The 17,114-nt window shown below is 39.3% G+C and overlaps 1 protein-coding gene and 1 pseudogene across 1 annotated transcript in view; one reads left to right on the top strand and one right to left on the bottom strand.

Annotated features, from left to right (window-relative positions):
• TM9SF3 (transmembrane 9 superfamily member 3) overlaps positions 1–17,114 on the bottom strand; it is a 70,983-nt gene that overhangs the window by 39,166 nt on the left and 14,703 nt on the right. The window contains exons 3-5 of the mRNA XM_023206279.2: positions 9,641–9,763; positions 5,849–6,009; positions 3,537–3,614 (exon numbers count right to left, since the gene is read on the bottom strand). Coding sequence (XP_023062047.1) covers positions 3,537–3,614; positions 5,849–6,009; positions 9,641–9,763 — 362 coding nt within the window. The remainder of the gene's footprint in view (positions 1–3,536; positions 3,615–5,848; positions 6,010–9,640; positions 9,764–17,114) is intronic.
• LOC111538746 lies at positions 4,062–4,789 on the top strand (annotated as a pseudogene).

The following is a 17,114-nucleotide window of genomic DNA, read 5'->3' as shown; positions in this document are numbered from 1 at the left end:
TGCCTGCCAGCACCCTCTAGTGTCACTAATCCTGAAGCTGCACCCTCAATTTGTCATAAATTTTAGAACACAACTGGAGATAAATAACTATACCAACAATATTACCTCTTACCTGCTATGTGCCAAACACTGAACTGGGTGCTTTATATCAATGTGAAATTCCCCAACAGCTCTGCAAGGTACTATAATCCTTGCTTCACTATTAAGGGAACAGAAGCTTAAGGACCGAATCATTTAACCAAGGCAATAGTATGCAGCAAAGCATCAGAGTTTGAATTCAGCTCTAACTCCTTTGCCTGTGCTGTTAGTCACCGTATTAGAAGCAATCCCTATACTTGTACAGTACATCATATCCTCTCCTTCTACTTAAGGAAAACGATGCAATATTTCTCTCCTTTTTCTCCTGCACTGCCAGTTTTGCAACCTCCACTGAACTCCATCAGCATATAAAGTTAATGTTTTTCTTACATCTTAAAAAAAAAGAAAAAGAAAAATCTCCTAATTCCATTTTCTACACTGGCTACTGCACCATTTCTTTGCTCCCTTTAGCAGCCAAGCTCCTCACAAGTCCATACTTGCTGTGTCCAATTCCTCTCCTCCCATTCTCCCTTACAGAAGCTCTCTTCAGATTCTGAATGCCCCACCATTATACCAAAATTGTTGTCAAGTTCACCAATGACTCCAGGTTAATGCAACAGTCACTTTTCAGTGCTCATCTTACTTGACCCATCAGCAAAAACTCAGGACTCATCTCTCGATCCTCCACGATAACACTTTCTTCTCTCGGCATTCAGAACACCATGCATTCTTTCTTTCCCCCCAAAGCCCTTAACTGAACTCCCCTGTTCTTCCTAAACTCTTAGTACTGTACCCAGGGCTTAGTCCTTGGTACTCTTCTCGCCCTACATTTCCCTTCCTTACCAATTATTACATTCAATCTCATAGCTACAAATATGATCTATATGCCGATTACTGCAAAATTTGTGTCCCTAGCCCAGACCTCTCTCCTGAACTCCAGGACTGATATATCCAATTTGAAGGTCAATATTTCCATTTGGATATCATACAGACACACCAAAACTAACATGTCCCAAACCATACCCTAACCTTCCCCTCTAAATCTCCTCCAAATACAGCCCCAGGGATGTCAGCTCCACTCAGACTAAAAACCCTAGAGTTTGTCTCAACTCTTCTTCACCTTCCTATCAATCAGGAAATGCCTCCGGCTTTAACTTCAAAATACACTCACTATCTAACATCTTTTCATCACCTACCCTGCTACCACCCTGATCTGAGTTACCTTACCTCTTACCTAGATTGCTGTACCAGCCTCTCCACTGTTCTCCCTTCTTCTACCCTTGACTTCCTGAACCCACATAATAATCTGATCCTTTTAAAACAAAAGTCAGATTTGTTGCCCCCCTGCTGAAAACACTACAGTGCTCCCCTGCCCCCTTTGCATTCAAGAGTAAAATCCAAAGTCCTTAAAATGACCATGGATGATCTGGCTCCTGCTACCTCTCTGACTTCATCATCTTGCAGGTCCTCAAACCACAATAAGCATATCCTCACTTTAATAGGCTTTTCAATGGTGTTGCCTCTGCCTGGAATACTCTTTCCCCTAAATATCACATTTTTTATTTCCTTCAACTCCTTCAAGCTTTTGCTCAACAGTGCATTTCAGAGGCTTACCTTGACTACAGAATATAAAACTGTAACTTACCCAACCCCCGGTACTCTCGTTCTCCTGTCTACTTTTTCTTTTTTGACACACTTCTCTTTGAATACAGTGTGTTTTACTTATTCTATTTATTTCACATCTCCTCGACTAGAACATAAGTTCCTAGAGGGTATAGATCTTTGCCTTTATTTTCTAATGTATCCCTACTTACCTAATATAGTGCTTGGCAGATGGCAGGTGCTCAATTAATATTTGTTGAAATAATAAATACAGTATACTGTTCTATAGTGAAAATACTAAAAGGCAGTCTTTCCCCTAAGTTGTCAATGCCCAGTGGGGCTAGAAACAAGGCAGACCTAAGAGTTCCAGTAGGGAGTGCCAGTTAAGAGCCTTCATATCCTCAAAAGTTATCTAAATCTTGAAATTATCTGCATCCATACCCTCAGGATTGCCTGAGTATTATACTTGAGGAGAACACATAGCAGGTGGAGTTGAGGTGGGGATTGAGGTAGGGGAGAAAATTTTAGCTCCAAGAGTAGTATGCTAAATCCTTCAGTAAAAACAGTCCAGGCAGGGCGCAGTGGCTCACGCCTGTAATCTCAGCACTTTGGGAGGCCAAGGCAGGTGGATCACTTGAGGTCAGGAGCTCAAGACCAGCCTGACCAACACGGTGAAACCCCATCTCTACTAAAAAAATACAAAAATTAGCCAGGCATGGTAGTGCGTGCCTGTAATCCCAGCTACTCGGGAGGCTGAGGCAGGAGAATCGCTTGAACCCAGGAGGCCGATGTTGCAGTGAGATGAGATCATGCCACTGCACTCCAACCCAAGGGACAGAGCAAGACTCTGTCTCAAAAAGACTAAATCCCAAATAGCTTAGTTGTTAAAATCTTTGAACTCTGAGGAAGATCAGAAATAGTGATAGGTTCCAGTAGAGTTTCTAAGAATGGAACCTAACTGTAATATGTAAATCTGAGACAACAAAAACTTATGGACCATCTCAAAAATAGGTGACTAATAAACTTTAAAATTCTAGTCCAAAAGATTAGATCAAAAGAAAGAAGCAGCAATTCAGGAAGAAAGTCAGAAGAACAGATATATCCTCTTATGCCTTGTCTTTTTATCTCCATCCTTGAGGAGGAAACTACCAAAACAAAGTGTGATTTTTGCTATAAAGAATCAAAACTACCTGTACAAAACCAACACTAATGTCACTGGCTTCATGAACTAAAATTCAGCGAGTATCTGTCAGTGGGGGCTGGGAGAAGGGGGGGGGGCATTTCTTCCCATTCCTGATGTTTCTTTCTACATGGATGGATTTCCATAAGCAGAAATTCCTGATCTCAATCCACTCTCTCATTACCTCCTTCTGATGCGCACATTCTGTTCTTTCTCACACCGTAAGTTGTATAAGGGCAAGTGCCTATGTATGGAAGCCTACAATATACTCTGAGTGTGTTAAGTCTAATTCTGAGTTTCAGTAGTAAGAAGCCCACTTGATCACAGATATAAGCCACATTCTCCACTATTCACCCTATTAGAAGTCCAATGCGTTATCCATTCTGCAACGCAGTCACCTAATATTCACCTTATTAGTGATATTTTGGCTTCCCATATGTTATATTCTTCTATCTCTTAATTGGTTTAAACCACAAGCACAAAGAAGGAAGTTTTTGATTGCTCCTCTAAAACTCCCTCTCACCCTTATGATTTCAAGCTCATGCTTTAAATAACTATTACCTAAATCTTTTAATCCACCGTCCTCAACACAGTGCCCTGCAAATGACAGATGCTCAATGTCTGTTAAACGAATTGGTGCATATATTCAATGTCTTAAATTACACTATTTACCTACCCGATGTTGGAAAAAGGACGGATCAAGGTATTTGTCAAATCGATCTTCAAATTTTACATCTGACTTTTTCCATTTTACCTGAAAAAAATTTTTCATTTGAAAATAAAGGCCAGTGAACAAATTAATAATCTGATGACAAAACTCTGAGCAAAATACAGAACTATTTACACACACCTAGAATTAAAATTCACTAGAGAAATAGAGGAAAGTTACTTACAACATGAGAAATGGAAACAGTTATGATAAAACTAATCAACTTTTCTGTTTATTGACAAAACTTAACAACTTTCCTTAGAGGGGTCATTTCAGTTCTCAAGGACTGTTTATTTTCGTTGACTTACATATTATAACCTGATAAATGTGACATGAACTGAATTAGTATAAGCTCATATCACAAGTGTCTAAATCAACTAAAATAAGAATCTGTACATCTGCCTGGTGTGATTCTGTCCTGCGCAGCTGTTCTCTTGAGCAGAAGTCATTTATCTCTGTATGCCTTCTCTCCCACCTGTGTGCTGCCACCCCATGGAAGATTCAATGGACACAGACATGTGTCCCTGAGGCCCCAAAACTATCTTTTCGGTTGTGAACTAAAGGCCAACAAAGATGATCACTTTAAGGTGGATAATGATGAAAATGAGCATCAATTATCTTTAAGAACAGTCAGTTTAGGGGCTGGTGCAAAGGACTGCACATTGTTGAAGCAGAGGCAATGAATTACAAAGGCAGTCCAATTAAAGTAACACTGGCGACTTTGAAAATGTCTGTACTGCCAACGGTTTCCCTTGGGAGCTTTGAAATCACACCACCAGTGCTCTTATGGTCGAAGTGTGGTTCAGGGCCAGTGCATATTAGTGGACAGCACTTAGTAGCTGTGGAGGAAGATGCAGAGTCAGAAGATGAAGAAGAGGAGGTGAAACTCTTAAGGATATCTGGAAAGCGATCTGTCCCTGGAGGTGGTAGCAAGGTTCTACAGAAAAAAGTAAAATTTGCTGCTGCTGCTGATGATAATGATTTTGATGATGGGGAAACTAAAGAAAAAGCACCAGTGAAGAAATCTACATGAGACAATCCAGCCAAAAATGCACAAAAGTCAAATCAGAATGGAAAAGACTCAAAATCATCAACACCAAGATCAAAAGGACAAAAATCCTTCAAAAACAGGAAAAAAACCTCCTAAAACACCAAAAGGACCTAGTTCTGTAGAAGACATTAAAGCAAAAATGCATGCAAGTATAGAAAAAGTGCATTGAACAGTCCTGGGCACTACTGGTAAATTAAGCCCAAAGATGGGGAGAAAGGAAAAGGAGAAACAAATATAGTCCATACTGAGTATCATCAACAATCCAGACTGAAGTCTTCTACTTTAATCTCAATCCCCTTTTCTGATTTGCCATGGATGCCTCTTCAGGCTGGAAACAATCTCACTCTTGGTTCCCTAAAGCACTTTCTTCTGACTGCTGTGATTCAGTGAACCTTGCCCTTTGCTTTCTATTACTTGTGCATTTGCCTCACCCCTGACCAAGTTCTGGATCACCTTTGTATCTCCTTAGCTGCTCAATAAATATTTGAATGAATAAAAAAAAAAAAAAAAATTCTGTACATCTTTATTTTTAGACTGCATTACTTTAATTACAACTATAAAATTTCTTCATTAAGTTCAGTTATACAAGGATTATTTGCATCAGGTACATATGCACAAAGCTTGAAAAACTTTCAAAATTGACTACTAGCAATGGACTCATTCCAGTTACGAGGCAATCACTGGCAGAAAGTCTATCTACACTGAATTTCTCTCTCATTTCCACTATTTTTAAGCCTAAGAGAACAGAAATAGCCTGACAGTTGCTAAAAGGCTCTGACAAGCTCTCACTGTGCAGGAGTATATTATTCCAACTGACAGAGCAAGCCATGATAAACTGTATCTATCCAGCAACTTTCAATACAGCATCACTTCTATCTGCAACATTAAAAAGGAAAGGGAAACAACAAGAAGTACTGCATCTAAAAACATAACCATAAAAATACATGACTGGGTTAGTCTAATTACCCAGTTACAACAGTAAACTTGGCTGTACCAAAAGGTTTAGGTCCTGCAAAGGCATAACTGCTATCTAATACTACAGACCTGAAGCAAATCCTCAATTTGCTTTTAGGAGGCTTACTTAGTTACACTGAGAAAATATAGTTTTAATAATATTCTGTTGCATCCCATTTCAAGCTACATATTCATTTACTAAAGCTCAAAGCCACAAATTGTTGACATCAGGTCACAAACACTTCTTCCTACATTAAACTATTTGAATACTTACTGAATATGACATCTGGATTTTAGTATTCGGAACCAGTTTCACCTTTCCTTCACTAGTTAGATTAACATCAACAATTCGATTTCCATTAAAACCTATTTCAAGTTTTTTGTAGGTCCAAAGATAGTAATCTTCTCCATTTTCATCAGCCTCACCAACAATACCTAAAAAAGAAAAAACACTTTATGCAAGGTAATACCACTTAATATTTAAAATATCCTAGAAGCTAAAGGCTCATTATGTTTGTTTTTTTTTTTTTTCTTTCTTAATAAAAAAGCAATATTACCATTAGTCTTCATGGTTAGAATAAGGCAAAAGTGCAAACTGGACTTCTACTCTTCATTAACTAGTTAGCAAACACACATCACGGTCATACTACAGTGAAAAAGTGATAAACAGCTCAGCATAACCAAACACTAATTTGATTCCCAAAGTTCATGCTTTGTCATTAGTATCATTTTCATTGTAACGATTATCACCTTATATATGTATACTACTGATAGGGTTTGGATCTGCATCCCCACTCAAATCTCATGCTGAAATGTAATCCCCAATGCTGCAGGTAGAGCCTGGTGGGAGGTGATTAAATCACAGGGGCATCTTCTCATGGTTTGACACCACCCCTACTTGGTGCTGTCATTGCGATAGTGAGTTCTCCTGGGATCTAATGTTTAAAAGCATGTGGCACCTCTGTCCTCTCTCCCTCCTACTCCTGGCCACTCTTGGCTTCCCCCTCACCTTCCGCCATGATTGTAAGTTTCCTGAGGTCTCCCCAGAAGCCGAGCAGATGCCGCTATGCTTCCATTATAGCCTGCAGAGCCTTGAGCCAATTAAACCTCTTTCCTTTTTAAATTACAAAGTCTTAGGTACTTCTTTATAGTGGTGTTAGAATGGACTAATACAACTCCCTAACATCTCAAAATTTCAGGGGAGTGCTTACATCACCATCTGCCGAGGTTACCCAGCTACTAGTGGTCAAACCAAAATTAAAATCAAGGTTTCCAGATCCCTAGTCTAGTACTTTCTCTAATAACCTATGATCTACCCACTCCCAGTAAGATGTACACATGTATATATAGTACCGAAACTTAACATGTCTCCTTTTCATACCTCAACTACTGGATCTGTCCCTGGGAAATCAGCAAAATAAAAGGAACGCTGAAAATAAATGGCAATAAGGATGCAGTTTAAAATTATCACTTCAATCATAATTTGGGATATTCGAAAAAAAAAGATCCACAATGTTAGGGAAATATCATAGGTGGTAGCTGTGGACACATCTCTCATGCCCTCAGACTGCCAGTTATTTGTCCAATGTTCCCCACCCAAGCCTAAACAGTTCCCAATAGCTTTATGCTCTATAAATTACTCCTTAGGGCCTTCCCCCTATGCTTTAGTAAGTATTAAGGAAAAATATAATCATTTCTTATAAAATACTATTTATTAACCAAAGTGATTCTAACTGGTACAAATTCAAGAAGTATAGTTTTGTTTTGCTTGGGCCTGTAGGGGGATAATGAAATCCTTCTTTTACATTTTTTATTGAAGCAAGGTCTCACTCTGTCACCCAGGCTGGAGTGTAGTGACACAATCATACCTCACCGCAGTCTCAAACTCCTGGGCTCAAACAATCCTCCCACCTCAGCCTCCAGAGTAGTTAGGACTACAGGCAAGTGCCACCACGCCTGGGTAAATGTTTTATTTTTTGTAGAGACGAATCTCGTTATGCTGCCCAGGCTGGTCTTAAACTCCTGGCCTTGGCTTCTCAAAGTGCTAGTATTACACACATGAGCCAACACACCCAGCATGAAATCCTTCTAATAATTAATTATTATTTATTTTATTTTACTTTTTTGAGACAGAGTATCACTGCTGCCCATGCTAGATAGAATGCAAGGGTGCAATCTTGGCTCACTGCAACCTCCACCCGCTGGGTTCAAGCAATTCTTGTGCCTTGGCCTCCCAAGTAGCTGGGACTATCGGTGTGCACCACCATGCACAGCTAAATTTTCTGTATTTTTAGTAGAGACAGGGTTTCGCCAGGCTGGCCATGGTGGTCTCGAACTCCTGGCCCCAAGTGATCCACCCGCCTTGACCTCCCAAAGTGCTGGGATTATAGGCATGAGCCACTGCGCCCAGACAACAACGAATTTCATAAAGGTTTATTTACCTATCTATTCTGAAAACCAGACTTTGGGGGTAAAGACATAATTATATCAAGTAAGAAGCTACTCTCTAATAAGAGGCTTTTAAAAGACTCTGAAACCTTTACTCCATGAAAAGTCAGATACAAAGTTTTTTGTTTTTTTTTTTTCTGACAAGGATTCCCCATGGTTCAGACATTCAAGGACATCCAAAAGTATTTCCCCAAACAGGGAATATTCTAAAATCCCAGGGCTATAATAAATTTAACACAGGAAAGCAGTTGCCACTGTTGCTAACAAGCCCCACAGCTATGACTGAAAAAATCTAAAGCATGATGGCTTATGCTTATAATCCCAGAACTTTAGGAGGCTGAGGCAAGAGGATTGCTTGAAGCCAGAAGTTCGAGATTAGTTTAGGTAATAAAGCAAGACACCTTGTCTCTACACACACACACACACACACACACACACACACACACAGAGCCAGGCGTGGTGGTGTGCACTTGTAGTCCCAGCTGCTCAGGAGACCAAGGGACAAGGATCACTTAAGCCCAAGAGTTCAAGGCTACAATAAGCTATGATGGCATCACTGCACAAACCTGTAAACAAGGGAAAACAACAGGGAAGAAACCTGTTCTCTCAAAAATGAAGGAAGCCCAAATCAATGGGATTCCCTGAACTATAGGCTCAGAAAAATCTAGTGAATATTCAGAGCTGATCAGAGAAATGACTGTGTTACCATTAATAGTAACTGCAGTCATTTACATGAAATGCTTACTAAATATACATAATTAACATGCAACACAGTAATGATGATGCATATAATTATCTCTTGATATTAACTGTCTTATAAATTTCATCTTAGTGTGATATTAAACTCTGATCTGGTATGTTCAGACTCTGAGAGTTTACTGCTCATGACAACAGTAATCTGCTAACCATTTTAAGAATCTTAAACATTCATTATACATAACAGCAGATTTCCAGAGACAAAAGAAAGAAACAATTAGACAAAGATGTGATCAAACATACTGGCCATGACAGCGGGCTGTACTTTGCATTATAAATAATTTAATCAAGTCCAACATAAATGATTTTGGATTATTCATCAATTGGCATTAACTATGCCATAGCTCTTCTCTACTAACATGGATAAACAAGAGCAAAAACATAAACATTTTTTAAATTGAAGAGTTATGGCAAATAACACAGGAACTAGCAAAATAAGCCATTCAAGAAACTATCATAACAAGAAAACATACTACCATAGTATCAACACGAGAAAAAGACAGAATGAAACTTCAAAATCCTATTAGTCCCTTTAATTGTATTTAAAAAAACAAATTAAAATAAGATATGAAAAAAATGGAAGCAGAAGAATTTTTTAGATTGTTCTAAGCACTTTTTCATTCTTGAATCTGACATGTTATACTATATAAAAGTTACATTTTAGGCAAGTTTCATGTAAGGCATGGCAATGTCAAAAATTCTTCAGCAGGAGACCATAAAACTGGTATTAAAATCATTCTGTAAAAAACAGTGAAAACACATTTGCATCATGATCCAGTATACAATCACCTTAACAGAGTCTTTACATAAATTCTGATTACGCAAATTTTCCCAAATCTTAAATACAACATACAATACTTACCCCATATTGGTAAATCATCTATGTACATCTGGTACCAGTAGTGATTTTTTATGGCATATACAAATGCATCTCTCTTTTCTTTATCTAAATCAATTTCACAGTAAGTGGCTGGCATCACATCATCTGCATAAAATAAAAATTGCAAATTAGCCCCACTAGTTTCCAAAATAGATACATTAAAAAAAAAAAACCAAGAAAAAAACCAACATTTTCTAAAGTTAAAACTTCTATTCACAATAGTTGATATCTGAGTGACAAATATGTGGGGGTTCAGTGCACTATTCCTCCCTTTTTTTGTGTATCTTTATGACTTTTTATAATGAAAAAATTTCAATCATCTTTATTTTCAAACATTACCTTACTAAGTGAAGAAATCACCCCTTTATATAAAGAAAATTATACAAGAAAATTTATAAAGTAACTTTAAAATAAATTGATTTTAAAAACAAAAAAAGCTTAAACACATAACAAAGTTTGTATTTAATATATACAAAAGCTCAAGAATATGATCATAAACAGAGATAACCATTTCTAGCTATAAGATCTCTCTGAGATAAACATTGATTTTAACATTCTTGGAAAGACAAGTTACTAGAAGTCACAGATTCTACAAAAACACGCAGTGACTACTCATAAGTAGGAAGATTAAAAAGCAACCTCTATTCAGCAAGCATCACTGTTTATAAATTGCCTTAAAGTCCCCTAAAGATGAGTCATTTTCCACCGTTGACTGTTTTCAAAAATACTACTACTATAATTCTATTCAGATGGTTTCTAACTTAGTAAATTTAGTATTTCAAAAATGCATCTATGTTTCTAATAAAACAAAAGAAAACCCAAAAAACCTACAAATACTCAACATGTCAAACAAAAGAAGTTGAACAAAAGAAGTTGTTTTGGTATATTAAGCAATCAGAAAGAAAATTAAGAAATCATTCTGAACAAGAACAAAAAAGAAAGCACAAGTTTGTTTTTAAGTTCTATACTATATTTGTACTATAATATTGGTTATTTGAAATACACAATGCAATTTCTCTAAAGAAACATTATTAAACTTTTTGTTGATCAAAAGTTCTTTTTTTTTTTTTTTTTTTTTTTTTTTTGAGGCGGAGTCTTGCTCTGTCGCCCGGACTGGAGTGCAGTGGCCGGATCTCAGCTCACTGCAAGCTCCGCCTCCCGGGTTCACGCCATTCTCCTGCCTCAGCCTCCCGAGTAGCTGAGACTACAGGCGGCCGCCACCTCACCCAGCTAGTTTTTGTATTTTTAGTAGAGACGGGGTTTCACCGTGTTAGCCAGGATGGTCTCGATCTCCTGACCTCGTGATCCGCCCGTCTTGGCCTCCCAAAGTGCTGGGATTACAGGCTTGAGCCACCGTGCCCGGCCAAAAGTTCTTAAACATAAATTGTAGCTACATCATTTAGTGGCTCAAAGAAACAGCAACCTAATTTGTAACTCAAGATACTCAGCAATATATCTGCCCAACCCTTAACAGAGATAATAGCTTCCCACATTATAGACCAACCTAGAGTGGGTACCCCAAAACTACAACACCAAAGATGGCAGTAAACACTGAAGTCCCATGGAAGAATGTCAGGGAAATGGCATCCTCAAAGTATGGGAAGAAAACTAATTTGTCTCCAACAACAACTCCCATATAGATTTTCTTTCTGCCCAAGCCCTCCTAGGCAGCAAGGAATTTAGGATTTTCATGATGGCAAAAAAATAAAAAACCCTGAGGCTAAGCAATGAAGCAACAGAGGGTTAAAAAATGAGATTGCTTCAAAGGGTTTCTATAGCAGGAACTAGAAAAACTGGCAGCAAGAGGTCCCCAAATGGGATCTCCATGGAGTGTGATAATGAACAAAAGGCAGCAGGCAACTGCAGCTACAGAAGGGATATTCAGAACCAAAGGAAGGTCCAGGCTTAAGGGACAACAAATGGCCACAGTGGCAGTAGGGGACCTCACAGCTACCTCTGCAAAGCCATTGAATTTCTTGCCGTTAGAAACAAACATTCATTAATAATGGTCATTAACAATGTGGTAGATTTAAGTAGGAAGCTCTGAAATATATACAGTATGGCATTTATCTGTATAAAGCTTTTTTTTTTTTTTTGAGATGGAGTTTCGCTCTTGTTGCCCAGACTGGAGTGCAATGGCGTGATCTCAGCTCACTGCAACTTCCACCTCCCAGGTTCAAGTGATTCTCCCGCCTCAGCCTCCCGAATAGCTGGGATTACAGGCACATGCCACCAGGACCGGCTAATTTTTTGTATTTTTAGTAGAAACGGGATTTCACCATGTTAGTAGGTTGGTCTTGAACTCCTAACCTTAGGTGATCCGCCCGCCTCAGCCTCCCAAAGTGCTGGGATTACAGGCGTGAGCCATCGCGCCTGGCCTATCTGTATAAAGCTTTTAAAAGATTCCTCACAGTCTGAACTTTACTCCAACTCTTTTGTTTCCCAACTGATATATCTGCCTCTATGCTCAAGCCAAACTCAATTCCCACATACCTTGTGCTCTCTTGGCCTCTGAACTTTTCTGCTCATGCTGTTAACTCTACCTAAAATGTCCAGTCCAAAATCCTCCCCATCCCCCAACCCTTTCCTCCACAAAGGAGTCCGATTCCCCACTCCCCATACTTCTCATACCCACTCCCATACCTCCCTTATGGTATGTAGGCCTGTACCATTTTCTACCTCATACCAGTATCTTGCTCCTCAAAAACACCATTAGGTCTTAAGTGCTTTGTCCATAACTGATTATATCCTTTTTATCTCCAGCCATGCCTGCTTCAGTACCCTGCACAGACTAGGCACTAAACAAATAAACCAAAAATTTTAAGAGCATAATTTTCCATTTATTTGGCAAAGGAAATCACTAGGTATATTAGGGTATGTACCTATACATGCATCTGTGTATGAATAGTGTGTATGTTTGTACAGAAGGAGAAAATGCCAATTTATGAACAAATGAAATTTTTGAACAGAGTCTCTGAGAAAGATTGATAAACAGGTCTTGAAGAATATCTTTAACTCATGTAAAGTCTAGAAACAAAGCGTGTTAAAAGGGAAAATCTATTATTATGACAGGCTATATAAAAAGGGTGTTGGTTGGTCACATTTTAACGAAATTCCTCTTCCAGGCAAGTGGACAAATACAAGCATCACAAATAACTGGAAGAGTCTGGCTGCCCAACTGAAACAGCATTTCCCTCAGGAGGGAGCCAATTTGAAGATAACTAATGCAATGTGTATGAATATGCCAAATTATTATTCAGCACTCTATATATCTGGAAAACAATATGAAAAATCTACCAGCATACATCAGTGCTTTAAAATTACAATAGGCTGTATCTTTCGAAGATGAAACATACATCCATGAATTCTGAAAAAGATGTAGTTAAGATTTTACTAATGTAAATAGTTTTTACGAGGGAAAAAAACCAAAGTAGTAAAGTGGCAAATGTTAACCTCATTTTTCAAACAGAAAGCAAGGTTAGGTAGATTCTGGACACTACGCACCAATAATCTGCCATCAATTACCAATAAAACTCCACGCTAGTAATTGAATAGGCAGTGAAAGCACTGCGAAAAGAAAGTGGTAATTATTCATGAGTTCTCTAAGAACACAGTATGCCATACTTCGTTTACTTTCTCTTTTGATAATATTACATTTGGAAAACGAGAAACAGTCTACCTCTAATTCAGCAGCACTTGGCAAAGTCTCTCATCAAAGAAATCAATACAAAAATTTATAGAGGCCAGGCGCGGTGGCTCACGCCTGTAATCCCAGCACTCTGGGAGGCCGAGGCAGGCGGATCAGGAGGTCAGGAGATCGAGACCATCCTGGCTAACACAGTGAAACCCCGTCTCTACTGAAAAAAAAATACAAAAAATTAGCTGGGCGTGGTGGCGGGCGCCTGCAGTCCCAGCTACTCGGGAGGCTGAGGCAGGAGAATGGCGTGAACCTGGGAGGCAGAGCTTGCAGTGAGCCGAGATCGCGCCACTGCACTCCAGCCTGGGCAACACAGCGAGACTCCATCTCAAAAAAAAAACAAAAACAAAAACAACAACAACAAAAATTTTATAGAGAAATAGGCAGAAAGGTGAGGTTTATTCTGAGCTCTAGTATCCAGTAGCTATGTGAATAAAAAGCAAGTTACTTAACTTCCATGAACCTCTCAGTTCCCTTAACAGAGATAGCATCTATGCTATCTCCTTCCCAGAGTTAAGAGTTAAAAGCATCAGGCCAAGCGCAGTGGCTCACACCTGGAATCTCAGCACTTTGGGAGGCCCAAGGCAGACTGATCCCTTGAGCCCAGGAGTTCGAGACCAGCCTGAGCAACGTGACAAAACCTCATCTTTACAAAAACCAGAAAAATTAGCCAGGCATGGTAGTATGTGCCTATAGTTCCAGTTACTCAGGAGGCTGAGCCCAGGGAGGTTGCGGCTGCAGTAAGCTGTGATAGGACCACTGCACTCCAACCTGGGCAACAGGGAGACCCTGTCTCCAAAAAAAGACAAAAAGGATTGAAAGTGCCAATATATTCACAGAAAGTGTTCTTAAGTTTCCTTGGGCCTCACACCCCTTTGAGAATCCAATGAAAGTGATCTCTCCCTTGCCCACCCCCTGAAAATGCACATTCACACAAAATTAAGGTAGAATTTCAGAGGGCCTGAAGACCCCAGAAGCCAGAGCTCTTGGTTGAACTATGCATATCCAGAGCCTACCATAGTGCTGGAATGCAGTAAGATACTCAAGAACTGCTGAATGAACTACAGGAAAACAAGAACTGGAAAAACTGATATATTCACAGTTAATTAAATAACTATATAAAGAGTACTGATTAAATGACCACCCTGACTAGCAGTATAAACACTGTAATTTTTGCTAAATGACAATTTCGCAACCTGTATCAAAAACTGCCTGAAATATGTTTATACACATTGATTCAGTAATTCTACTTCTAAGAATTCATCCTAATAACAGATTCAGAGATGTACTGAAATACTTACGTGCAACAGCAGAGAAAGAAAACCAAAGAAGGATGGAAGGAAGGATCAAAATATCATACAACTAGAAAATGGGAGAAAAGGTTGGGCGTGGTGGCTCACACCTGTAATCCCAGCACTTTGGGAGGCTGAGGCAGGCGGATCACGAGGTCAGGAGATCGAGACCATCCTGGCCAACATGGTGAAACCCCGTCTCTATTAAAAACACAAAAATTAGCTGGGCCTGGTGGCGCAAGCCTGTAATTCCAGCTACTCGGGAGGCTGAGGCAGGATAATTGCTTGAACCAGGGAGTCAGAGGTTGCAGTGAGCCCAGATAGCACCACTGCACTGCACTCCAGCCTTGTGACAGAGCGAGACTCTCAAAAACAAAAGAAAGAAAGAAAGAAAATGGGGGGAAAAAATCACAGTATCTAAATTACACAACACTGTGTAGCCATATTTTTTTAAAGAGTAATTAACAATATGGGGACAAGCTCATAAAATGTCAAGAGAACAAAAGCAGAACAAAAACTATATATCACTTACTAAATGAGTTAGAATGTGCTTAAAACAGTGTCTGGCACATAATAAGCACTATATAAGGATTTGTTAAATAAACTTTAAAAAAGTTATACATATAATGAACTCAACTTTCAGATATTTAAAACAATGTGGATAAACAGAAACACAGAAGGACTGACGAAAATACAACAAAATGTTAATGGTAATTATAGCCAGTTTATATTTTCCTGTAGTTACTAAATTGTGTATTTGAACTTGTATCACTGTTAAAATCAGAAAAATATATATGCATATACATTCCTTTAAAAAACAAAAAACAGAGATGCCCGTATTTATCAAATCTGCAGTTAGTATAAGGTATAAGAAATCAGTAATAAGAATTGACAAATTTCAGATTCAAATTATTTGGTCTGGCTAAAACACTTTGGTTGAAACCAACAGGACAAAACATTGCACCAAGTTCCCAGACTTCCACTTACAAACAAGGCAGATTTAACCACAAGTATGTTTTTTCTCTCTCCTAAAACACATTAAAATGTCAGTGAAGGAATAAAAAGGATGTTAAGTCCACAAAGACAAAAAGAAGAGAAGACAGTGGGAAAAAAAAAATATATATATATAATATGTATATATATATATAATATGTATATATATAATATGTATATATAATATGTATATATATACACACACACATAAAATATATATTTTTGAAATATATATATATATTTTTTGAGATGGAGTTTTGCTCTTGTCGCACAGGCTGGAGTGCAGTGGTACAATCTTGGCTCACTGCAACCTCTGCCTCCTGGATTCAAGCAATTCTCCTGCCTCAGCTTCCCGAGTAGCTGGGATTACTACAGGTGTCTGCCACCACCCTCGGCTAATTTTTGTATTTTTTGGTAGAGACAGGGTTTCAGCATGTTGGCCAAGTTGGTCTCGAACTCCTGACCTCAAGTGATCCACCTGCCTTGGCCTCCCAAAGTGCTGGGATTACAGGCGTGAGCCACCGCACCTGGCCATGGGAAAGATTTTAACACATTTTTAGGAAACGGAAAACAGTTGTAAGATGACAAACTACTAATAAAGCAGGAGAAAACATAACAGGAGAGTGATGCCTGTAAGGAAGGGAACTGGTGTCACAGAACCCAAGAGACACTCAGGACTTGGAGGCACTACAGAAGCTAGGGGGGCAGATGTAGGACTGAACACAAAGGGAATTGTATTAAAATATTAAATATGTACACAGACGGGTTGGATAGCTAAGTCCCCTCCTCTACCCTTCATACAGCTAGACACATACTGTACCCTCAACGTATCCCTGTAGTAGACCAGTGGCACCTTCCTCTAGAGAACTTAAACCAGAGGGCTCCAGAATCAGGGACAGCAGGAACAACAGAAGCCAGGGACTGAAAACAGCCTGAGGGATTACCTAAAGTAAACATCTTCAGGCTGAATAAAATAAACCTGCCATCCCCCCCATCCCTTTTTCTCACCCCTTGGCAATCAGGCCTATATTCCCCAGGCAGGTATCTGGAGGGAAATACTGCATAGTGAAGATAAGAACAGCCAAGATTGAGAATCACTGAACTAAAAATATATAAGGCTCTAAACAGCCCTTGGCATCTCTTCATATCTGCAGTACTCTCAACTTACCACTTAACTCTAAAGAAAAAATACTTGTAAAATAATTTCAGCTCGGCCGGGCGCAGTGGCTCAAGCCTGTAATCCCAGCACTTTGGGAGGCCAAGACGGGCGGATCACGAGGTCAGGAGATCGAGACCATCCTGGCTAACACGGTGAAACCCCGTCTCTACTAAAAAATACAAAAAACTAGCCGGGCATGGTGGCGGGCGCCTGTAGTCCCAGCTACTCGGGAGGCTGAGGCAGGAGAATGGTGTAAACCCGGGAGGCGGAGCTTGCAGTGAGCTGAGATCCGGCCACTGCACTCCAGTCTGGGCG

This window comes from Piliocolobus tephrosceles, chromosome 9, assembly GCF_002776525.5.
Source record: "Piliocolobus tephrosceles isolate RC106 chromosome 9, ASM277652v3, whole genome shotgun sequence".
Classification (NCBI taxonomy): domain Eukaryota; kingdom Metazoa; phylum Chordata; class Mammalia; order Primates; family Cercopithecidae; genus Piliocolobus; species Piliocolobus tephrosceles.
Note: the sequence above shows the minus strand (reverse complement) of the source record. Positions and strands in the feature narration are given on the sequence as shown.